This window comes from Stegodyphus dumicola, chromosome 4, assembly GCF_044657685.1.
Source record: "Stegodyphus dumicola isolate Sdum_Otavi_A_Nest chromosome 4, ASM4465768v1".
NCBI classification, from domain to species: domain Eukaryota; kingdom Metazoa; phylum Arthropoda; class Arachnida; order Araneae; family Eresidae; genus Stegodyphus; species Stegodyphus dumicola.
Window position 1 is genome coordinate 156346816 of NC_140771.1, and position 26842 is coordinate 156373657.

The 26842-nt window shown below is 31.7% G+C and overlaps 1 protein-coding gene across 1 annotated transcript in view; it reads left to right on the forward strand.

The window, feature by feature from the left end:
* LOC118187479 (acetylcholine receptor subunit alpha-like 1) overlaps window positions 1-26842 on the forward strand; it is a 433281-nt gene that overhangs the window by 289481 nt on the left and 116958 nt on the right. Inside the window, exon 3 of the mRNA XM_085815631.1 lies at window positions 16620-16729. Coding sequence (XP_085671757.1) covers window positions 16620-16729 — 110 coding nt within the window. The remainder of the gene's footprint in view (window positions 1-16619; window positions 16730-26842) is intronic.

The window sequence follows — 26842 nt, forward strand, 5'->3', positions numbered from 1 at the left end:
TCTTTTCCTCCAAAAAAATTATAAAACTGCTTTCAAATGAATTCTGAAGAGAATGTTTCGTGGCGTTTGTACGAACGTATGTACGTACGTGCATACGTTCGTACAGACTGCATAACTCAAAAACGAGTAGCCTCAGAACGCTGAAATTTTATATATAAGACTGCTATAACATGTAGATGTGCAACTCGTATTTTGGTTGCAATCGGCCGCACCAAACGTATATAAATATATTTATATATATATCCACTCTCTAACCCGGCTCAGTGATCTCAGTTTCTTTACTCTTATATGTTTGTAAATTGTACATTTTTTGCTTTAAAAATGATTGAATTATGTTGTTCTTATCTTCCGGTTAAGGTTATGCCTTTAGTAAATCTGTATGCAATACTTTTAGAATTATCAACAATTTTAAAGTTGTTTAAGTGCCGCTAAGCCTAATAATTGTTTTGATAGCGGCAATTGCTTGTTTACATTTGAAACAGCAGAGTAGTGGATTTGTTGCCAATCTAGAGAAACGTAGCTTCGCAACAACAAAGATAACGCCTTCATTTATTATTGCCAATTAAATCATGCTTAATCGTATCTGGACAGTTTTCGAGGAAATAAGTGTTTAAGATTTACTTCATAATTTTTAATACAGATATTTTGAGATTTTATGTATTTTTGCCTTGTCGCGAAGTGGAAACTGAATTAACTGAATGAGAAATACTCAATCGTCTGTGAAAAACTGTTTCTTTTTTGTTTTGTTTGCTTAATTTCTTTTATACATAGTTCTAGCTTTATTATAGTATTTGAATAGAACATGTGGCAACGATTAGATAATTCTTTAAATGATATACATTTTTTGCATTCTGAGTTATAATATGAACGAAATATAATACTGTTATGTAAACCTAGTGCCAGAGTGTCGCTATGGTAAACAAAGTGAATTTTAAAGAATGCATTTATTCTATTGTTGTTTATGCGCTGTCGGCGAAGTAGATTTAATTCAATCTAATAAGTTTAAATGAAATGCAAGAAAAAATGAGTATAATTTAATATTCCTTACAAGGAAGTCATGTGGTGTACACATCAGATATTAATATATATATAATACATTTTTATTGATTTTTTTTTTTGATAAAATTGTTCTGCAGAGTAAAATTCTGCGCGGAATTTTATGTTTTTTGAGTTTCTTTTATGTTATTTTTGGCTTATTTTACTATTTGTAAGATGTTGAAAAGTTTTGCATGATTTTTTTTTCTTCAACGGAAAGTTGGTTAACTTTTTATTAGGATAATTAATATTTGTATTAAGGGATATAGCTTATTTCATTGTAATTTTTTTCTCTTGAAAATATAAGATAAAATATCATTAATTATACTTTGCTTTTCGGTTTTTTTTTGTTTTTTTTTGTTTTTGTTTTTTGTATTCTTTTATGTTATTTATTGCTCATTTCACTGTTTTTAAGATATTGAAAAGTTTTGAGTGATGTTTTTAGGAAACAAAGTTCTTAACCTCTTTATACCATTTGAGTTCTTAAGATTTTGCAAAGGCACGCTGGTTAATTTATTTATTAGGATAATTAATATTTGTATTAAAGGATATTGCTTATTTCATTGTAATTTGTTATACGTAATAACTTGTTTTTTATGAAGTTGTTCTGCAGAGTAAAATTCTATGCAGTTTTTAAATTTAACGTTTGGTGTTCCCTTCAGCCATTTTTCTGGTACATTTGAAAACGAGAAGAAGGCTGGCAGCGAAGCTGCTAGTTTATTTATAAAACTTCTTTCTCGGCTATCTGGCATGTTATTTGATTCTGATGCTTAAACAAGATACTGCACCAATATATAATTAAGTTCTCAGAAACAGTTTTTACCTAGTATGATAACAAAGAAATTTCTAAATTAATGAAAACATCGCAGTGCGTCTTGAAAAGAGAATTGAAGTAATCCTTCAATTATCCCCGCTATTTAAATGCTAATCCATAAATCTGTATCCCGTAAATTCTCTAGATATGCATAACGTTAACGAATTATTACAAAAGACTATATACGAAAGTAATGTTTGTTTCACAGAGATTCTTCTCCTTTTCCCCTATCATCAGAGTATTATCATCCTTTTCGCAGTCAATTTTAAACAATTGTACGATTTAAAATTTGAAAAAACACCTTTTATGAAAGAATTTATAATATTTCTGGTTTTATTCTAACCCAAGCAAGATATATCATCTTTAATAGCCTCAATAACTTTAAATTTTCCATTTGTGTTTTTTGGAATAAGAATATGAACGGTGATTTGAATTGCTATGAGTAGTACCTTGCGTAGTCCGGCTTGTTATATGTACACTCGGATTATTCTTTTTTGATTTTTGGTAACTATTTCTGGATGATTCACTGTAAACCGCTTTGAATGTTTCAAAACAAACTAAATTTGTGCAATAACAAAAATTCTAAAAAATTAGAACAGATATTTTTTTTTTCATTTATAAATGATCCTTTTCCCTCTATATACATTCAAATATCTTTTCGTGCTGTTTATTTTTATGTGATTTTAAAAGTTACATGACACAACGCATATTTTTTCTAAGGTTTTCCGTACAAGTATGTGTACTCGGATTTTTCGTTCCTGAGCTTTTGACAAATAATTCTGGAAGTGGGGCAAACACTGACGAGACATGAATTGCAGCTTAGTTTAATCACAGGTACCCTCCTTAAAGTATAAGCTGCATAGCACGAGTAAACAGTGAACATTTGTGAACTTTATTATTAAAATTTACGTCTAGCAGTTTTCGACACGCATATAGTCTAGTTACAGTAATGGCCATTTGTAGATTCGTCCAACAAGAAATGTCTGTTTTTAAAATAAAAACTTGATGTAATCAAGCCTAATGAAGGAGGTGCATCGTTTACTGGGCTCGAAAAACGAATGGACGACTCGTCAGTTGGAAAATTATCAAAGAGAATGTTCAGTATAAATCGCTAGCGTTGGCTTGTTAACAATCAAAAGTAGTGACTAAAACTAGAAGTATTTAAATGATAAACATGAAGTGGTCGTAATCCGTTCTGATCAAACACTTAAATAAAGAACGAATTTCGTCGGTGAAAGGGAAGTTGAAGCTAAAGCGTTGACTTTACAATGATTTAATGTCTACTGATGAAATAGAAAACGAAGAAACAAGATAAAGGCATGTTGTGAGTGATTACTTACTTTTTTTAAGTACCGAATTATTGTTTACAGCGTTCATATTTTTGTGAGGTAAAGAGACTGCAAGATAATTGAGATGTGATTAAGTCAAACTACACAGGTAGGCGAATGCAGAAATAAAAATACGCAACACCAATACAATAAGCTTATTCTGGGAACATCTGCTCTCAAGCGACTTTATAGCAGCCAAAGAAAAGCCGTGTCCTGAATATAAAATTTCAAAAGATCGTCTTACAGTATTAGATGGAAATGCAAAAGAAGTTTTCAAAATAAAACTGATGTTTGCGGAGGATTTCGAAAATCGCACTGCTCTTAAAATTTTATCTCAAAATAATCTTCCTGTGTTGTGGCGTTCGCAGAGGAAAGCATAAATCACAAAAGTGTTATTTGAAAATTGGTTCTCCAACTATTTTTTTTTCCTTGCAACAAAACGTTACTGCACACAAAAAAGAAGCAGATTTAAAGATTTTATTGATCTCAGATAATGCCTCCGATCATCCAACAGGTCTTTGTGATTTAAATGAAAATGTATAAATAACATATTTTCTAACACATAAAATGTCAATGATTATTCAGTGGATCCAAGTGTCATAGCGACATTTAAGACTTATTATTTACGCCGCACTTTTCCAAGGTATAAAACCTACAACATAAGAAAATGGACTTATTCAATCAAAAACTGAAGCACTTTACAGCAGCATAAACATGCAGAAAAAGTAGGAAATATGGTATGATTTAACGGCAATCAGTACGATGGAAGTAACATTTCATACCACATTGTGGAAGTAATTTTATTGGTTTTGAAGGTTATTTTGCTTCAGTCATTAATCAGTGGAAATGGTCAGAAACTTGCTTTCTTTGAATACTAATGGACTAGATAATGAAATATTTCCTAACACAGATGAACAATGAGCACTTATGAAGAACATCAGGACAACTTAACGACGACTGTGTTGCACTACCGGCACAAAACTTAAAAGCTAAACAAATACGAAAAATCTTTAAAACAATAGAAAGTTTGTCTGAACGTGTCATAGGAGTTGATCGAAATATCGAATAAAGCCTTATAATTTGCCGAACATAAATAATGTACTCTTTGTTATAAAAGAATGTATGAAAAGAAAAGGTCAGAGAAGAAAATGTCGCAGATATTAATATTGCAGGTTTTAAAGAACACAAAATAAATTGTTAAAATCATGAATTTTTACAATTATTTATAATGAAAATATTTGAATTTATAGTATTATTATTTATTAAAAAAACGGAGAGAAAGGATTTTGGAACCAGTTATCATTTTATTTGCATTTAGTTCCTTGATATGTCTGGTGTTTCATATATAAAGCAGAACCGATTACCTAGACTATGCAAGGTACTGCTATATTTCGTAGTATAAGCCGATAAATTTTAGGAAGTTAATTGTTGACGAAGTCTGGAATTCGGCTTTATAAGAGTTCAAAATAATTTACAAAAAATTCGATGATAAAAGTGAATATTATGGGATAAATAATTTAAAAGGTATTATTTTCAATTTATTTGACCCTAACATAGATTAATCAAATATTTCATTAAAAGTGTTCGGATACGTAATAAAATGTTTGATTAATGCATATTATTCCAATAGTTCCATCTTTTCGAGAAATTTTAGCAATATCTCTGCATTAAATTCAAGTGTAGGTTAGCATCAGCGTGCTCTGTTTGCCCAATAACACTAGTATCATCCGCTCCGTAAAGATAGTATCATCATCTATAGTTCCGTCTAACAGCACTACTTTAGCAAAAGGAGCAAATTTTAGTTATCGGGCAACTGATAAGTAAATCATATTATGTTTGCTTCAGAATAATTATCGCAAGTGAAAAAAATATAAATAAAAGAACACAAAATATAAAAACATAAAATAAAAGCTGAAATTTTTCTAAGTTATTCCCAAAAGGGCCTTTGTTTATGTTACCTTTATGTATTAAATATCAGGTTATTCGCACTTAAACCAAATAAAATTTAATTCAACGTTAATATCACAAAATATTTAAAAAGGCATATCTTTAGAATTTTTTAGACACAGTCTTGCGCTCTGGAGATAAAAATGTTTTTTCTTGGTACATTGCTGAAAGTGCTCGCTCTGATAGCATTGAATTTGTTAGTAAAAAATTCGTTAACGTTTTACCAAATAGGAAGTAGATAATAAAAAAATTGAAATTCAAAATTCGGGTGTCCAGGTGCACATGCTCGGGTAGAGGATTATGTTATTCAAAATTTGATGACTCTAGGTACAGTCCTTTTTCACTTTGAGAGAAACATACATATATACATGCAGTTTCTTCATTATTTAATTTCCTTAAATATAATAAAATTCGATGATGTTTGGTGGCAACAATTTAAAAGTGATTCGCTGTTTATAGTGAAACGCTACAAAATGCCGTTTTGAGAATAATAGCGCTTCTGAGCTAACCCTCGTTACGGTTAATAAAATTTACCATGTTATTTTTGAAGTTCAACGATGTACATGCCAAAATTCTGGGCGAATTGAGAAAGAGTAACTTTCGAAGTCGAAAGTGTATTTTTATTCTATAATGCTTTTAAGCTTATTTCTTAATGGAGAAGAACGCGAATTTCACTTATCTAGCAGATTTAATTGTACATATAGTTGAAATTTATAGGTGATTCTAAATTGGGCTCATCCATGGATTTTCATTTTTGATTGAATTTTTACAATTTTAATTCAATCATTGCAAGAAATTTGTACAGTTCACTAAAGTTCCAAAAGTTCTGTTCTGTCATTTCAGCGATTGAAAAAAATAAAATTTTAATAATTTCTTAGTTATTTAAAAAAACAATTTATTAATTTCTTAGCTATTTAAAAAAATTTAATAAATAAACGGATGGATGCTTGGCGACTTTTTTTTAGCACAAATACTGTAGTCATACATATAACATTTAAAACTACATTTAATGAAAGATGTTGCGGTTCAGTGCATCAAAATTGCTCTTTTAATTTACTTTAATAGCATTAGAAATTTTTAAGATTCTTGAATTAGACACTTGGATTTGGTGGTTACGTTTGGAGCAATGTAAACTACTGTAATTCTTGCAGTTTTATTTTCACGTTTTGTCCACTTGTCATGAATTACATGTAATCTCTCTTGAGTATTTTGTGAGAAAGATTTATTCATTTGAGTGTGTTTACAAATTAATTCTACTCCCTGTTTAATGGAGGAAAATGTTTGAAGTATTCTTAATTTTAAGCAAACTGTGCAGGAGTGTTGTTAAAATATACGGCTGAATCATTAATGCAAACTAAAATAGCAGTAATATCTGCTCATTCCATGAAAGAGTCTTTTTTATATTTCTTATGCTATTTATATCATTAATTTTATAATAATCACTTTTAGAATATAAACTGCACTATTATAGCAGAGTAAATTTGCTGTACTACAATACATTTATAAAGTATGCATATTATTTGTTGTTAATGCTCAGTTCGGAAACATATTTTTCTACCCTATCGTTTTCATTAATATCACACTTACAGTAATTTACATAATTATGATGATCCGAAATTTTATCAATAAATATTTTGTCATCAGAAAGGATTTGCAATAAATTTTTACAGCTTAATATTAATCCCATATATAATCTAAATGAGAAATCTTCGGATTCGAAACTTAATTTAATATCTATTAACTCTGCAGTGAAAATTTCTAATTGTATAGAAATTCTGAAATATTTAGAAAATATAAAACAGTTACGATATTCTATGACTAAAGATTAAGCAAGATGAAATTAAAATATAATTATTTTAGCAATTAAAATCGCTAATTATGCATGTATGAGCCCGATAGTAAATATATAGAACTGATAGCAAATAAATATATTGTCATTTGAAGATAACGAGCATTTCATTTCATCTCTTTGTATTATATGCTAATTTTGCTGAAAGTGAATTGGAGATAAATAAATTGTACCTAAATCATTAGATAGCTTCTAAAGCATAATGAGTAATATTTATTCAAAATTTTGATTCTTAATCATGCTACTTGTTATAACTATAGAAACCTGCCATCAGCAAAGCTGAAATTGCGTTCATAAAATTTTCTATGTAATTCTGAGAATCATTTTAAATATAAATATACATTTATGAACAATAACTAAGGAAAAAATCGCGATAACCGCATTATTCGAATACTTTGTGAAAAACGACACCAAGATGGTTAAACATGGATAAAAATTATTAGATTGCCAGTTTGAAGAATCTATATACAAGTATAATAATATCGGCTTTTTTATTTTGTAAATAACTTCTATTCCAAGTACAGTTTACACTTACAACTGAGGGACAAAAATATCTTTACTGTTTAAATGAGACAAAAGGTTTTAATATAGTAAAGGAGATGATTTTCGGTTTTTGTTTTCTTCTTTAAATAAATTCCTGTCAAATAGAGTATTGCGATGATCAGTCACTCTGGAAGTAAATGCTATGAACAGCTTCAATGGTATTATTTGTTTTTTAATTAATAAATTCTTATCACATTTCGAACTTAACAATGAGCTATAATTTCTGTAAATTAACCTCTAGTATTTGCAGAAGGAAAGATGTGTAACACCCTGAGTAACACTGCAATTTCTCCCTACTATAATCTTAGGCCTGATTCAAATCCCGGAGAAAACATAGTTATTTGCAAGTGCATAGTATCTCCATGTCATGGTGTAAAATCTGTTTCTTTTTTGCTATCACACAAAATGTCTAAATCTTAGAGTGCCACCTGGCGACTTCTTGCACAGGCGTGAAAATGAATACAGCAGAAAAAGGGTGTAAATAGTCCTTTTTGTTTATCATATCTCTTTAACAGAAAGGCACGGACTTAGTGCTCACAAACACATCTACTCCTTGTGGGGAGAACTTTAAGGTAAATTTAACAATAAATTCGAAAGGTAAAGAAGTAGTGCTAGATTTCATAATTTAATTTAGCCTAACAGGCTGACTCAGCAACCTACACTGGCGACAGACTAACTAATGATTAGAATGCATACTAATTTTAACAGCGTGGAGGACAAAATAGCCAACGCGAGCTATACAGGCGAAATCACGCTTTGTCTAATCTAGACCGTGGACCGTAGACCATCACTTTTGTTAGAGCTATAAGACCTGTGAGAGCCTTTACCAAGCCATTATTGTTCCCAAACTATGGATAGTCTTTATTATAAAAAATAAAAGTCCTGAGTAATCAGGAGAAACGTAGCGCCATAAGCGCATCTCTTTGTAAAAATATAACTAAATTCAGATCATCAGAAGGCATAATCAGTCAATTATTAGAAAAATTCTACGTATAAATACTTACATTTCAGTAGAGCAATATTTTTATAGCAATAGCATAACTTTTTTGAAGGCATATCTTTCTTCATGAGAAACAATACGTAAAATAAATAATTTTCTAGAGTAAAAATGCAGAATAAAAATTTTCTTTAGTAAATACTAGTGATAAAATAAATAGAAGTAAAAATAAGGTAAAATAAAAACGTATACAAGCTTTTTTCAATTTTAAGTTCGGCGGCGTATCAAACCTGTAGCGCCGAGTCCGTGAGAAAAGTAGTTTACTTAAAACCGCTAGGCTGTCGAGCTCTGTGCTGGAAAGTAAGATTACCAATTAGTATTATGATTCATAGTGCGAGGTCTTTTAAAGGGTTGAGAAACTGTGTAGTCGTAATATCCAATTTTCTTTTGTACTTCATATTCACTGTTGTCTATTTTTTTATAAAAGTGGGAGAGTGGATTAGGATTTCTGAATCCAGTGGTTTTATTTTCAGATTGCGATGAATTGCTGTGTTTATAATAAACCATGGAACATTACCAATTATTCTTAGCGCTTTATTTTGCAGACGCTGTAAAATTTGTCGGTTGCTTCTATCTGTGGTTGCCTAAGCGAGCATATAGTAAGATGGGTCTGATGCATATAGTAAGATGGGTCTGATGCATATAGTAAGATGAGTCAAGTATAAGATTCGTTTGGTGTTTAAACTTAGTTGAGAGTTTCTGCGGACAAGCGGGTAAATTGACATCAGGGCTCTGTGTCCTTTAGTTCTGATTTCAACAATAAGATACTTAAAGATACGCTTTTCGTCGAAGTAAACCCCCAGGTATCGAGTTTTTTTTTTTTTTTTTTTTTTTTTTTTTTTTTTTTTTTTTTTGAGTCAAGTAGTATGACAGTGTTATCAAATTTTATTTCGTCGTATTCCTGCCTTCTGCATTTTGTTCTTTTAAAGTAAATAACAGTTGATTTGGAGGCATTTATTTTAATTTTCCAGCCCCGAGAATAGGGGCATAGTTGATCAATTGTATCCTGTAGCTTTTAATGAGCGAAAGTAGAATTTATTAGACAGCTGCGTCATCCGCATAACAGGCTATTACTGCGTCGTTTTAGTTGGGATGTTATTTATAAAAAGGTTAACTGTCTTAACCTATTTGTTTCACCCGTTTAAACACTCTCTTTCACCCGCTTAATTTGCAACATAGCGAGAAAATGCGAGGATAAATTGTGAATTCAGAAAAGATACTAAAACTAAAATAACTGGTTATTGAACTACAGGAAAACCTATAATGGAGGCTCTTAAAATACTATCAAATCGAAAATATTCTCTGGAAGTTGGTGATACATAGGTCATGAGACATGGGAGACCTTCAGATCCGTCCCCATGGGAAGTTGTCTCTTCGAAACTGAGACGGAGCTGTGCAAACTTGTCCTGCGGACCTGATATCGGCGAAACTCATATCAAGAGGATTATTAATAATAAAACTGTAATAATCCGAGGAAACTAATTCTATCACTGCCTTTTAACATATAATCTTACACCGAAGCATCTTAATAGGAGAGGTCTTCATATTCCATCAGATCACAATATGATAGTAAACTAAAAAAACGTCAAAAGAAAATGCGAAATGTGAAGAAATTTGCATTATGCATTCCAATGCGCATACACACACACACACACACCATAACAAAAAAAAATTGAATATTATTTTTATGAGAAGCCTCTGATTTGGCTGCTTACTTTCCAGAATTCCTATTATGTAAATATACAGACCATGTATAGAGTTTCCGAAGATGTTCCTTGCTTCCGTCGCTTATATTATTGAAAACATTTTTTTTAAATATCTGAAAAAAGAAAGAATTCCATCGTCATATTTGATGACAAATTACTAGTTATTTAAAATAATATTCTCAAAATAGTATATTTAAGCTTTTAATGATATATGAAAGTTTCTGTATGTACGCTATGTCCGAGCCGATAAAAGCAATAAATGAGCTTGTATTTTTTTTCCTTTTTCAAGTTAAACATAGTTTTAGCTGGTTTTTTTCTTCAAACATCCGATTAATTCATTCAGGTTTTATCTACTGATATTACGCTACTGTTTTGTGTCTCTAGTTGCTGGAACTGAAAGTATGTGCTATAGTTTCACGGATAAAACCATGACGCCCACAGAAGCAATTTTTGATCTGATCTCATTAAATTAAATTTTATCATTCTAGGATATTGATTTTATATTTCAACAGAAAGTAAATGCTAGGATAACTAGGACTTGCTAAACTGCAAAACGTTCTTTCCATACAGTAGCATAGAAAACTTTGAAATTGTCGTTATTTTTCTTATAACTGTAAGCTACTAGTTAACATAAATGAATTAATTTATTTATTTAGATTTCTGAATGTCCGAGCTTCAATTATGTGGGAAAGATACTCCGTCAAGTACAGGCAAGAACAGAGTGACAGAAATTTTACAGAATAGCTAAGAGCTATACTCATTGCTTAATCAAACAGTGTAAATCAAATAAATATATTAAAGCTGAATTGTTTTTGAGAATATTAGTCTTTTTACATCTTTTCTGTGAATAAATTGTAATGAAACTGAGAGATCTGTGCGTTCGCAGTTTTGTCAAAGTACGGTTGTGCTTAGAGTCACTAAGTTTTGAATACACATAGCTACTTATGCTTACTTGTCTGGGGTAGTCAGACCAAGCCCACGGAATTCCTTGTGGCAAGGAGTGCAAGATTACTCCTGTCGTTGTTAACAGCCTTGAGCACCTAACAGGTGACAATGAGATTTGGCTCAGTTCCACCCCCAATTTTGATGGAGAGCACCCCGGGGGGGTCCGAGGGTCTCTCACCCCTCTCTCGTTCCAACAAACCACACGAGAGGACTTTCGGCTTGCCGCATATTTAGACTGCCGCCATGGCACACCGACATTATATACATTTACAAACATCCATGCCTTATCGAGGATTCGAACCCGGGCCCTTCGTCGCGGCAGTCAGCGACGCTAACCATTATACCGGTTGGGCAGCATATACACACGGTACAGCACAGAAACATGTGCATTTAGAAGTAGTTCTTTTTAACGTCTTAACGAATTTCCGCCATTATTTCGGTTCTAACGATGGATTTTATCATCGCACAATTCCAAATTTTAAATCAAAGTAACCTATAACATTTATTTCCGAATGATGCTATGGGGCCCATTTCTGTATTTTATAAGCTAGGGTTGTTAAGATATTTATAATAACGATGACAAAATCTGAAAAAAAAATTCAAAAATTAATTTCAAATTGCCGATTATGAAAATTTAATATTCACAGAAAACAAATATGCACACCATTTGGGCTCTAATAAACTTGTTTCATCTTTGTATTTTAAAAAAAATTTAATTTTTAACATCTTTTATAAAGTTACTTGAAATGATTGCATACAAATCTGAATGTTAACTTGTTGAAATATAAAGAGATTCAAACGACTTATTTTTTTCCATCATAACTTCTAAAGAACATAAAAACCTAACTCAGATGAAGGTTACCAAAACTAACCTTTTTTTTTTTCTAATCATTAGTTTCACGGTTACTCAACCTAATAAAAATAATACGAATCAAACTGTACCTTTCAAGAAATTTAGAATAAATTAGAATTAAATTAGAATATTAAATATAAAGGCACAAATAAAACGCGTCTAATATCTAAGCCTACTAAATCTTACATCTTCGCCGAAGTAATTACGGCTAGCAAAGCTAAAGTCGACTTCAGTAGCTTAGTCATTCGATAGAATGATGGTCAGCAACAGCGAACTTGAATTCAAGAACTCTGTGTTTATATATGTTAAATAATTTGTATGCTAGTGGGAGCCGATAAAAGTAGAAGTACAGACAAAATAATAAGGTAATTTGAACATGAAATCTCCTTTAATAAAGTCTTCGTTTACGCAGAATGTTAGAAATCTTGAATGAAGATTTTGCGCGTGAAGTTACAGAGTTTGGCAAATGTATATTGTACTTACATGGGAATTTACATGCATAACTTTCTATTGCATTCTCCATTCCCATACTTTTATTTCATAATTTGTTACATATTTCTTTATTTTTACCAGCAATATGAAATTATCCTTACACTTCAGCCATGCTCATGATTAAAAATAAATCAAAAATCCTTTTTAGCTCAGTGCTTGATTTTCGATTCTTAGTTTTTCATCCACTACTTATTATTAATTATTTTTATTTTAATAAGGACGGTATTTATCCTTTATTTTAATCTAAACCCATTTCTCATGGCAGGCCAATGGTTGACCTTAAAGCAACTAATACTATTAAATATACAGAACTTACCCCTGATATTTTGTCTCCCTGAAATGTAGTTCTGTTATTTTGTAGTTTGACTGCATATAATATTAGAGGCATCTGGATGCTGGGCAGTCTTTCTAGATATTAGAAAACAAAAATTATTGTAGAAGGTTTCCACTTGCAGTTTAAATGAGTAATAGGCATCACTCAGCGAAGAATTGCACGAGAAGAATTATAACGAAGAAACTTTTGTTACACCGGCAGAAAGAAAGAACCTGAAATCATTCTCATTTTTCTTCGGAGTGGTCATCACTATCCTACAGAGTACCCGTTTCATTATTTTACGACTCCCTGGGGATATTCTTCCTCCGGCAAATTCCCATTGAGCGGGTCACGAGAGATGTAAGTCAAACTATGCACCTGGGACCGAAGAAGTGAAACACACTCGAAATGGTTTTTCTGTACAGTATTTTTTCTTCTTCTGCTTAGTTAGTACAGAAGACATCCATTCGGTCGGATTTCCTTTTTTAGCTAATTTCTGAACTGCAGAGAAAAAAAAAAATTGAAAGGAAAAGGGGGGGAAGAGATGTCGTGACTGCTCGGATATTAGTTCTTTAGAGCTCATCCACGGTGCTACGTAAGACATTTGCTACCTTAAACAATGATCCACGAATCTATTTAGCGGTAATCTGATTCGCAATATTTCGTTTGCCACTCACCAGTTTGGCGAAATTAAAAAAAAAAAAAAAAAGTGAAGCTAGTTATATTACATGCCATTATGGTGATGATGGAAGAAGGAGTGAAGTCAATTATTCTGCATGCCGTAATTTACCATTTTCTTATTTCGTGGTAATTAGGCAATTTCACTACTCACTAAATTTTTTAATATCGTTTAATTTTCTGCTCACATTTATTGCAGAATACTGAAGCAGAGCTTGTTTCGCAGCTCAGGTTGATTCGAATTTTTCTCCTACTTCTAAATCTAGATGGCAATGGCTATAGATTTTATTAGCGATTAGTGTGTATTATGAAGTGATGTGCTATATGGATCCCAATTAAAATATACGATGTGAATATTGTTTAAGATTATTTGCTGCGTCAAATATGCACGTTTCTATTGTCGGCAGACTAAAAACGTAAATGGCTTGTATTAAGAATAAAAATCTTTTTTTTTTTAATTGTTGAATTTGAAATCTGTATGACTGCTTTGTAAGCTATAAGTTTATTTTCACGAACAATTTTATTTCATGATAATTCTTTACCGCACATTCTGTTTCTTCTGTTGTTCTTCACCAGAGTGCATTTTACGTCATATTCAGAATAAGAGAAGCTAAGGTAGAAACCACTAAATAAATTGGTAGTTTGAAAGCAAGAGCTTTCCACCAGGCCGACATGTGGATTAGTCAAGTGAATTTTGCATCCGTTAGAGCTCAACAGTAGTCTCCAGTGCTAGAGCCATGCTAATAAATGAAAATTAGATAATCTAATAAAATGCACAGTTCAAGTTTTAAATCTCTTCCATGTTACTGAGATAAAAATATAATTCCGCTGGGTTGCGAAAATGAAAATTTATAAATGAAAAAATATTAAACAGATTAATTAAACTAAGTAGATTAACTAAACTAAACCGATTAATTAAACAGATCACTAAACGAAAAGCTATGCCTAGGTCAGATTCTGATAATTACAGGAAAGACAAGGAAACGAATTTTAAGATGAGATTGCGAAGCCCGCTGTCAATCATATCACTGTACCGATACAATTAACTGACCTTCCGCTGCATTAATTTGAAGAACGTTGCTCAACCGGGATAGTGCTGGTTACTGAACTCTGACTGCCGTAGAGAAGGACCCGGATTCAAATCCCGGAGAAGGCATAGATGTTTATCAGTGCGGCATATGGACACTCTCAAATATGCGGTGAGCCGAAAACCCGCTCAAGAAGTTGTGGTACGGTATATGGGGGAGACCCTCGGACCCATTCCTCTGGAGTGCTCTGTCTCAAAATTGAGGATGGAACTGAGCTAAATGCTGTTACCTATATATGATGCTCAAACCTCTTGCCAACGATTTGTCACATTTGACATGTCTCAATTGCCAGTACGAATGTCGTGGGCTTGTGTTGATCGTTCTTAGACGAGTGAGATTTGCAACAACAATCTTAAAAGAAAGATTAATTACAGAAAGGCACCTCATGAATAAGTGAAATAGGTGGTGGGTTTTCGCAACCACGGGCAGACGTTTTTATCCGTTCTGTACGAAAATCAAAGTGGACAAAACAAATTGTTTATATCAACAACTCATTGCTGAACCAGTTCATAATGTATAATGTTCCTTTACTCGGCCATCCAAAGCGATCGGAAAATAATCTACAGACAACTCCTGATGAGAACAGAAAGACACTTCCAGTCTCTATGCTTTTACTGGATCTGTACGAGGAAATATTACACGTAAATATCATATTAAAAAGCCTAGTTCTCGAAATGGGAAACATGGCCGGAAAACACGATACTCCGTCATTATGTTCTCGCAAAACTATCCCTTACTTTAAATTAAACTATGCTAAGGTAAGCTATTCTGTCTCTCCAAGAGTTGCTTTGCTTGCTTTTCAGAGGAGAGACTATAAGGATTTTTGTTCCTCTTTTCTGCATGCGTTTGTGGTGTAACTGTATCACACTTGGCCGTATTCGAAGGGTCCGGATTGGAGTCCTGGCGAGGGCATTGCTCGTTTTTCATATTTCTTGCTTTAAAAATTCTAATGTCTCTTCCAATATATACATTGTCATACAATGTAATTAATTCCATATACCCTGCTTCATTATTTTATGAACCATGGTTTTAATCATAATTCTATTGCTAATTTCTCTGTATATATAATACGTCATAACTTGCTATTAATGTCTCAATTATCTAGCTATATAATAGACGTATTTGTATATAAAGCCGCCATATGTAATCATATAGCATGCACTTCTAATGTTTAAATAATGAAACCTTATTATAAGTGAATCAACGAAATGTGTTATATGTTTGTCAATTATGTCCTATATCTTCTTTTATGTACCAAGTACTCTCATGAATGTATTTCCTTACAAGTTAATGTCTTTATATTATTTATATTGTAACGTTCACAGTCGATCTTATATTGACACTGGACTCTTTCTTCAAGCGAAAACAAAATTAGAAATTGTTTTGAATTTTAAGAAAAAATGGAGAGTTTATTCACCCTCAAAATCCACAGATTTTAATTAAAAATCTGATCAAAACTCAGGTTATCTTTTTTATTTAATTTTTCATTTAAACTCCTAGATAAAAATGCCCCTCAGGAAAAATTAAATTAGCTTGAATAAAAACTTCTAAAATCTTATTTGTTGAGAAAATACAGGTAGAGAGAGAGTTAATGAGAAATAGTTCACTTGCCCACGTTATAATAAATTAAGAAGCTCATTCTAATTAAACTATATTACGCAGATATGAATAATATTAAATCGTATGTAATGTTCAACGCAAACCCAAGGTTTACCCTGATTGTATACATATATATTTATACGTATATATATATATATATATAAGCCATTTTCCCCTCTTCAGTACAAATATATATATATGTGTGTGTGTGGGTGTGTATTGAAATCAGCTTACCGCCCTCTAGGGAATGTCTGTAACTTGATAGCAACTATGCTTCATTTACGAAGGAAAGGAATTGGAAACACCACCACAACTAATAGCGAATTTTTTCGTTCAATTTAAATTTTCTCCTGACAGTAGTGAGTATGATTTATTATTAATGAAAACTACAATAATTAAAGATGCTTAATTCATTTTAATGAATTTTGACAGGAATGGAACGATTACAAAATGAGATGGGATCCAGATGATTATGGAGGAGTTACAAAACTTCATGTTCCTGCTGAACTGATTTGGCTTCCTGATATTGTGTTATATAATAAGTAAGTCGAAAATAGCTATGCATTCTCATATGTTAAGTACATCCATAGCTTTAAAATTATTAAAGATCCTATCATTCACATAAGATATTATAATAAATTTGCACATTATGATTCGATATCTCAGCATTACTAATCAAATTCAAAAATAAAAAATGAAAGAACGTACAAATTACTAGATTGAAGTGCAGATATTAAGCTATAAACACAAGTTGGTGATTCAACTTACGTTGATCCAAAATGCATATGCAAACCTAATTGTTAAAATTTGTTAAAACTGCAATACATGGAGAAATTAAGCGAATAACCAGAAACTTACATGAAATGCAAAGAAATACACTAGAGATTAGAATTTCAAAGTACTATCATATGCATGGTCTAAGTCTTCATATTAAGAGAAGATTGCAGCGGAGCTATCTTCCAGAATGCTCTATCCAGTGCAATAATACACAGTTACCACGTGTGATGATGACTTTGTCTTTCTTTGGGTATAGTAGGCAAGTTCTTTTGCTACGAAGAGGCTCAACATATCATGTATCGCTTGTTCCTTGATGCTTCTTCTGCAATGCCCTACCCAGTGTTACAGTACACAGTTACCAAACGTGGGTGGCTTGGCTTGCATTGGGTATGGAAGCAAACTCGTTTGCTGGATTTGCAAGTATTCACATACGTAACTGCTAAATCAGGGAAGTTGTAGAATTCCTACCTTCTATTCAACGCATTCCTAGATGTGTAATTCAGGAGAACATCGTCCTTCCATATATTGATAGAAATATGTACGGGGCTCAACGTATCATGCACCGCCTGTTCCGTGATCTGTATATTGGCCAGACGTGTCACTTATTGAATATATCTGAAACTTTGTGGATCGGCAATTTTCTGATGCCACTAGACCCGCTGCTAATCCGAATGAACTTGTCTCGGATAGAAACAATACGAAATGTGATTTCTCAGATATACATTCAGAACGTACTTGATTTAATGCCACGAAGAGCATGAGTTCTTACTGCGACACTTTGTGGTTTCTCTAAATTTTTTGCATTTAAAAATTAACCATTTTTTTTTCTAGCTCAGCAGTCTTATGTGAAACAACCTTTCAGATACTTCAATTTTCAAAAACAGGAAAATATTTTTCTGATTTTGACGGTAATTTCGTCAAACTTGACTGGAGGGCATGGTATTCATACTAGAGAATACTGTATTATGTTTATTATTATTATTATATTTCTCATTTTCTTATGTTAAACAAAACTGGAAGATACACAATTTTTTCGAAATACAAATATATCCATTCTATTGGCAAATCCACATTAACCTAATTGGTGTATAAATTAATAGAGGTTAAGGTTGGTACTTCGAATATTAGTTATAAATGTCTCTGTTCCTTCTAAATGCAGCTGGCTTTTTTGAACTGCCCTAGCATTTCATTATATTTAAAAGAATCAAACTTCACTCTATTATATATATATAGATAGATATATTATATATATATATATAATAAATAAAAATAATGTTTGTACATTGTAGGATCTTCAAAGTTTGTCTTAACATATTCTGTCTTTACATACGATTATTAGTCCATTATAATAATATTCAATATTTCAGTTTTCACATTTCATACTAACACTAAAAAGCAACATTTTTATTACATTTTTCTGTACTAATATTTAAAATTATTTAATTACTAATTTATATTCATACTTATCTCATTCTTAAAATATTTCCAAAACTCTTAAAAAAACTCAAAAATTTTTAATAATCTAATTATTACTATAGTATTTTAATAACCTTCCGTAAACAATAAAAATTAAGTATTCTAATGTTTCTTAAGTTATTAAATGTAATTATTAAAAATTGAATTCTGATATTTTTATAAAACTGCGCAAGATTTTGGAAATTCTACATAATAAAGAAAACAATATTGCATATTTAAATTTCAAAATAATTTATATCATTCGCATTTTTTTTTTCGATGAGGATCAAAATATTTTAATTGCATTAATTAATGAAAGCATTTAATAGTAAACTCAAAAATGTAGAGTTTAAAGCAAAAGAAATGCTAGTAAAAGTATGAACAACATTGCACATATTTGAATTTTGTTTCACTTGAGGTAAACATGTGGAACAGATGGTGCTCATGATTGATGATCTCAGCTAATTTTCATTATCAACGCTTCTTGTAAACACAGATTAAAGACACAGATGCTAAAGATCTTTAAACACTTAAAAGATTATTCGAAAAACTTTAAATAAGTTTATGCTTTAAGTTTGAAGCACTTATGAAATCGTAGATAAGCGTATTTTTTCCTCCCAAACACGAGGGATGTTTCATTTGACATGCAGAAAATACATTTGATGGACATAGCACAGAATCAATCCAGTTGACCCATTGTAATGGGGCGATTCGAGAATGTCTGCAATGGATTGGTGATATTTTTTCTGCATTACAAGAACATGAAAATTTAATATTGAGTAGATAAATGGATGATACTTGAAAGCACACGTGACTTTTTAACACGTAATATTATTCCTTGATGACTAAATCTTGGAGCACATATTCTTTTCCATTATACATCATCATCATGGGTCAAGAGACATCCCACAATCATATGCAACTTACATTTTCAGAATAATGGACAATAGCTAGCAGAAGATAAGAGACACATTTAATCAGGCGGATGGTGAAGTTGAAGTAGAACAAAGGGGTGCGCAGGTATCAGCAATGATATTTAAAAACATTGTTCCTTTGTTTAAATTTGATCTGATTAATGAGAGCCGTCCGCATTACAGCATGATTACATAAGAAACATAAAACGGATTAAGTTGGGAAGACAGAGGCCAGAAAAATTAATAAGAAACAATTTAGAATAGTAAAGGAAGGTAGCCAAACTAAAATGCAGAATAAATAAGGCTGCTGCCAAATTAAAGTTAATAATATTTAGTACCTTATATCTGACATATATAAATATACATATACTATATTGTCTAAGTATAAATATATAAGTAAGCAATTTAGTTCCAGTAATGACCACATAATAGCATCTGTAAAATCATGTTATTGAAAACATGCTAGTATTCGAGTTGGAACATATTTGAAATAATGTATGCATAAATTACGATTTGGTTGTGGAAAATCGTAGTTCCTTATCTACAAAAATTACTATCAGATTGAGTATCTGATTTCTTATTATGAAGTTTATCTGTGACTAAGCTTCGTCATAAAAAACGGAGATGGAAATTTACAGTACCTTGTTAACATCAAATTTTATGGAAAATTTGAAAGAGTGGTACTGAAATATTAAAACTCTTAAAAGAAACATACTGTGAAGCTGCTATAAGTTGAGTGGGATAAAATAAATTCAAAAGGTGAGCCGGATAGATAAGTGTGTGGATAACGTGCATGTACAACATGTACGCGAATACATGTGTGCAGAATGACTGAACAGCAGGTAGCCAAAAGCAATACTGATTGCTATTAATATTGTTGCGTGCGTACGGGTTCGTTACGAAATGAATGCACAAGTCCGATGAAAAATGAACAAAAATTTATTATTATCACAACAAATATGATTAAATGTCCTCAAATAATCGTGCAGTATCACAATATATGACAGTAGTTATCTTCTAACTACTCAAACGTTCAAAAGAACTTAATTCAAAACAGCTAAAGAAAGCTAATCCGCGAATTCGCTACAGTCAACAAGAGCAGTTTTCTAAACAACACCAAACTAAGTAACTACTACGAACTTAGGTCTGATTCACCTCAAGTATACAACTACTTTGATTTTTGACCTGTTCAATCTGTGCAGCCTATGAAGTCCATTCACGGTTTTTAGTACATTAAGGTGCTACTGCACCTCGCCCGGGGGCGTGACATTAGAACAAGGTGCAATCATTCCGTGGCGAAGTCAAGCTGAATATACGAAAATTGGGAAATTAGTACTTGGAAAACAAAATCATCCAGCATTCAAGTCCATGCATGATGCATTCGGTCAGGATAGTAGCGTAAGGTTACTGAGATAGGGTGCGCAGTCCAGCAGCAAATCAGGAGTAGAACCACAGCAGTGGGCGTGGTGAGATCATACAATACACAGTCCTTAACACATATTAATTAAGTCAGAGTCTCTAGCCTGTTTCCAGGCAAATAGCCAATTTTGGCAGTAACACAGTACTGGTTAAATAAGGTTAGATAGAGCACAAAACACAACTTCATATGTACACTATTTACATATTTACATCACCACCGCGCATTATGGTGAATTGACCGAGATCTCTTCACCACGCTGTCCACCGTAGGGTCATAATTACTGAGTTCTCTTAGCGTGTGCACTGGAGAATTATCCATTTTTTCGAAGAAGTTGTGCGCCTCCATGAGGATTTGTTCAGGAATGGGCTTTATTTTCAAGTCTGCATGAATGATGCTATTTCGTACAAACCAGGGTGCGTTAGTGATGGCTCTCAAAATTTTGTTTTGAAGGACTTCTAGTTTTCTCCTATCCGTCTTATTGGCAATTGCCCATGCTGGGGCGGCGTAGAACATAACTGGCCTAATCATAGTGAGATAGATCATGCGTTTAGCTTTTAAGCTCAGTTTCGATTTCCTACCTATAACATAAAGTGACATGAAAACTCGGTTTGTTTTATTTACTTAGTTGGTTACGTGCTCTTTAAAAGTGAGCCTATCATCTAGGGTAACTCCCAAATACTTTGCGGACGAGCAAACTGGAATCACATCAATCTCTATCTTGATATCCGTGTTCGTAGTGACATTTCTTCTGTAGCGACGGAATTGGACAATTTTACATTTCGCGGTATTAATTTTAATTCTCCAAAGTTGACACCAAGCAGCCACTATGTTGATGTGAAACTGTAGGTTAGTAAGAGCAAGTTGGGGGGCTTTTAGATTCCGATAAAATCACCGTGTCGTCTGCATATTTCAGGGTTTTAGCATTCAGTGGGTTGGGTAAATCATTAACGAAAATGTTGAATAATTTTGGCACAATAACAGACCCTTGCGGGAAGCCGCTGGCAATGATTTTCCTTCCGGAAAGGAAGTCTCCAACTCTCACCCGGAAGGTTCTTCTTTTTAGGTATGAGATGATTAACTTCACAAGGCTGACAGGAAAGTTATTTAGCTTGTAAATCAGTCCTGCGTGCCAGACCTTGTCAAAGGCCTTCTCAAGGTCTATGAAGCATGCTGCCACACCAATCTTGTGGGAAAAAGCTCTCGTGATAAACTCAACGATATTTAGTACTTGATGGGTTGTACTGTGGTGTTTCCGGAAACCAAATTGGGCCGGGTCTATCAGATCCAATCTTTCTAGGTGGTCTGTAATTCTGTAGCTTAAAGCTTTCTCAAATATTTTTCCGATAGCTGGAAGAAGGCTAATAGGACGATAACTGTCTGCAAGAGAGGGGTTTACACGAACTGAAAGGTTTTCCTCCTTTTAAAAGATTTTAAAAATCGCGTGCTAGAATTTTCTAGTACTTTCTCGAAATCAAAACAGATATTTATTAAATATTTAATGCACGCGCTTTTGTATTTTCAATTTTCCGGCTTAGCTTTCTTTTAATATTCGTCACGCGCTACACTGCGCGGGAAATAAAACCATTTAATTTATAATTGAGCTAACATTAGCTTTTTAAATACCAAATTCGTAACAATATCAACAATGTACGAAAAACAGGCTAATTTTTGTTGAAGAAGTGGGCTTAAAATTTAATTATTCAAACGTTATTCCTTATTTATTTAGGCCTCATTTATCCTTATTTATCAAGCAAGGCAACACTGTGTTTGGCTAAAAATGTCATTAAAAATTATATCATCATATCTGTTTAAGTGACTGAGTTCCTCTATATATTTTGGCTATTTCCAAATTAAATACTGTGGTATGGGAAAACAGTTTTCTTGCGTAACTGATTGTCTAATTCTCTAGCATAACTGCAAAGAGCAATATAAGCAATCAATATTCAACAGTACTCCACAAAATAAGTTCCAGACCTACTTCCAAAAATGAAAACATCATCAGTTAGAAAAGTCGCAAGGGCATTTAAAAATAAAATTATGCATTTAAAAATATGACATATTATTTGCTTTTAAATCTACGAAATAATATGAACGTTTTATCATCTAGCCATTCTTCTTGTGTGGTGGCTGTATAAAAAAGTTGCTATTTCCAATTCTCTTTTCGAAATGTTTTAAAAAATATTCGATTACAAACATAGAAACTGTACATGTGAAGTAAATATTATGATAAATAATTCAGAAAACAGTCTCCAGCTATCTTTTCCGAATTTTTTCTTAAACTGCAATTAATATCCTATAATATATATTTATCAGCTTGCAACCAAATAAAATGTCAATTTCTCCTTTTCGTTTTACGTTAGTATACTGAACACAACTTGTTTATGTGAATTTTAATGTGCTGTAATAAGCGCCACTCATTTCTTGGTAAAATATAAATATAAAATTTTAATACATTTTACTTTTTTTTTTACTTTTTACAATACATTTATATTAAAATACAAATATAAAAAACATAGTGCCTGAATTTAAAGCGTAATTAAATTCTTTTAAAATTCGTGATTCTTGAAAAAAATCGGAAATAAGAGAAAGTAAAATAAAATTTCAAATAATCTCTTCAATAGATCGAAAAATGAGGAAAACTAAAAAGAAAAAGTTGGGGAAAATGCAAGTAAAACACATGAAAATATAACAAATCTCAAGTTTCAGTCTTTAAATATATTTGGAAACATTTTATTAAATGCATTTCGCATTTAATAACGGTTAAATGTTAAAATCTATGTCTCAACTGCCAGGAGAAATGAAGTGCCAATCTGTCAGGGAAATAAGTGGAGTAAAAACACTTTGAGATTTTTTTAAGAGAGGAAAGAAAGTTCGTATTGAAAAGCCTTTTAAAAAATCGATGATAAATGAGAATTTTCTTCAAATGGTGTTTTATTTCAGGGAGAAATCGAAATATAAGGAGGGTTTTACATATATTTCTCTTACAAGACGTTAAGAAATTAATTTCAAATTTTCGTTGAAAGATTCACCTAAGCATCATTATTAAAAGGCGTTAAACAAAACTTTCAGTTCTATGTAAACTTTGTTTTATTTTATACACATATTAATGAAATTTCGACATATAGATTAATGAAACGCATTTTTGTTATCTCAAACTCTGTGGTATTACGTAAAATTTAATGCTATTAAATTTTCTTCTTATAATATGTCATCTTTGACTTGCATTCGTTTGCCAGTTACTCATATTGCTTTTAATATATTTTATTTCTTAGGCAAATTTTTACATTCAGTAAGATACATTTAACAATAGTTATTAATAATATTTGAAAATAGGAAGGTTATTCTTATGCATAAAAATACATGCATTAGTCATTAAAAACATTGAATTATGACTTGAAGACCTTAAAAATATTTTATAGTTCTAATCTCTAATAAAAATTATTTCGAAGTATTAAAAAACGTGGAGAAATAACTGTAACAATGAACATTTACTCAACGCATACACGCACATAAAGTTTAAATGCATGTAGAACACCGCGAAAGATAAAATGCTGGATATCTCGAAATGCTGGACATCAGCCATCGATATGTTCAATTCAAATAGCAGAAATTCTTTTATCTTCCTAAGTAAGACGATATAATAAGTCAAATGATTCAGTATTTAATACTAAGAATATGGTAACAGCCCATATAGTATAGTGGTTAGGGGAGCCGACTACGATACCGGGTTTGAATCCCGAAGAAGGCATGGTTGTAACTGTCCGTTCCTTCATAAGAGATAAAGGTGCCTCCTGAATAAAATGGCCATCACGTCTGACACCTAAGAGTGGCCAGTGTCGAAAAAAGACAAAATACTGCTCGCCGTTTGGGAAAGAAAAAAAAAATTAAGGAAGTAATCTGAAATTCACATTCTTCCACGAGTAACAACACAATATAATAAAAATCGTAGCTTATATGCTTTTTTGCATATTAGTAAAAATTAAGCAGATTCTTTTTCATTCTGTAATGAGCAGTTGCAGGCATTTATAGATCATTTTTGTTTAATCATCCATAATTCGTAGAATAACATGGTGAAGCAATGAAAGCACCTGCTGTTTAACAATTTTAGTCATATATTCGACATATATTATTATATCTGGCGGGACAAAAAAATAGATTGTACAAGACACGTACACGAAACAAAGAAAAGCGTCAGAAGAATAAAGCTTATAGAATTCATGTTAGATTAGAAAATTTATTTCTCAGTAGAGAGACATATTAAAATCACTTTATTACTATTAATTTACCATACGCTTTAATTGGATTAAATGATGGATAAAATAAAAGGAAAACTAACAAAATTAACGTTTTTAGGAGCTTTTGACGAATTAAATTAAGGTTACAATTTTATCTTACATAACTCTTCCCATCAAAAAAATGCTCTTCGAAAAAAATATCCACTTTAAGGGCGCTGGCAAAACAGAAATTAAAAAAAGCAATAATGCGCGAAATATCATAACAGTTAAAATTATACTTTAGATATGAAGTCACTGTTATACGTATAAGTAAAAGATAAAATATATAAAATTAAGTATGATAAACTATCTAACAAATTAAACAACAGTATGAGGCTAGCACTTGGAAACAACTGAAATAAAAGTATAGTAATGCAAACAATAAAGATTAAATAATAAATAGGTAAGATTCATTATTCCTTGAACTTTGTCAAGGAGCGGTCGAAAGAATTATCAAATTAATTTTTCTGATTATATATGGAAGAATTGCAAAATAAAATAATCAAATAAATTGTTTTTAAATTATTAAATGAAGCTATGTTAAATTGCATTCTCAATTAATTCATTTTTATTTTAAATTTAAGAATGCTTGAGATTTTTGTTTTCCCTCCAGTTTATCCTGATATACGTAATTCAGAAATGTGACCCTGTTAATAACTGAGCTGATTCTTGACAAAAAACAAAGAATTATCAGCTCTTATGATTTATTATTTAATGATTATTGTTTTAATTTTGTATGAATTTACTTTTGATTCTGTTTTGTTTTTACAGTGCTTCTGCTTTATATTCGTATTAATTTTTGTTCCTGGCAGAAAGTTTAACTCTGTTGGTTAATATTACTTCCAAGTATGTTATTCGTAGTTAAATAATTTTACTCGACGTTAATATTATTCATTACTTAAATATTCTTCCATTTCTTACCGCTATTTCTTTCCATATATTTAGTGTTACGAAAAGTCATGTTGTAAATTTTGTATAAATTATAAATAGGTATTATAAATAGGTATTAAAGCCGCCTATGCAAAATAACATGGAATTGGATGGCTAGTAGTAGTGTACACGTTTCAAACTGTACTAAACGTTACGCTGTCATTGTATTTTGTGTTGCAGTATTATTATGTACAATATGTGGTTGAAGTTTTAATTATTAGTTCAAAGGGGCTTTGTCCCTGAAGGACTATTGTTTTCGTTTTACGATTTTGTGTCGATTCACTACAAACGGCGAATCACTTTTCAAACTGTTGCCACAAAGTATTAGCGGCCTGTGTTATATTTAAAGAAATTAAATAATGAAAAATCTGCATAAATGTATGTATATTTCTCTCATTGTGATAAAACGGTACATAGAGCCATCGAAATTTGAATGATGTAATCCTCCTGCGAATGTGGGCATGTGGAAGACCAAATTTGAAATTTGGAATTTGTTTTATTATCGATTTCTTATTTTGTAAAACTTTAAAACGAATATTTGATTAACAAACTCAAGGAGTTCAAAGCGAGCAATGGCAACGTTGTACAGAAGAAACATTTTTATCTCCATCGCGTGAGTCTCTGTATTGGAAATTCTAAAGATATGCTCATTTTAAAACTAATATTTTGCGATATTGCTGTTGAACTGAATTTTATGGTTTAAGTGCGAAGAACGTGATATTTAATAGATAAATGTAACACACAAAATGTTAGAAAAACGTCCCTTTGGACGTAATTTAAAATCTGAATCATTTCAGATTTTTGTTTCCTGTGATTTTAATTGAATGTTGCTCACCGGGTGTAGATATTGTTCACATTATTGACATCAAAACTTCATACGGCTAG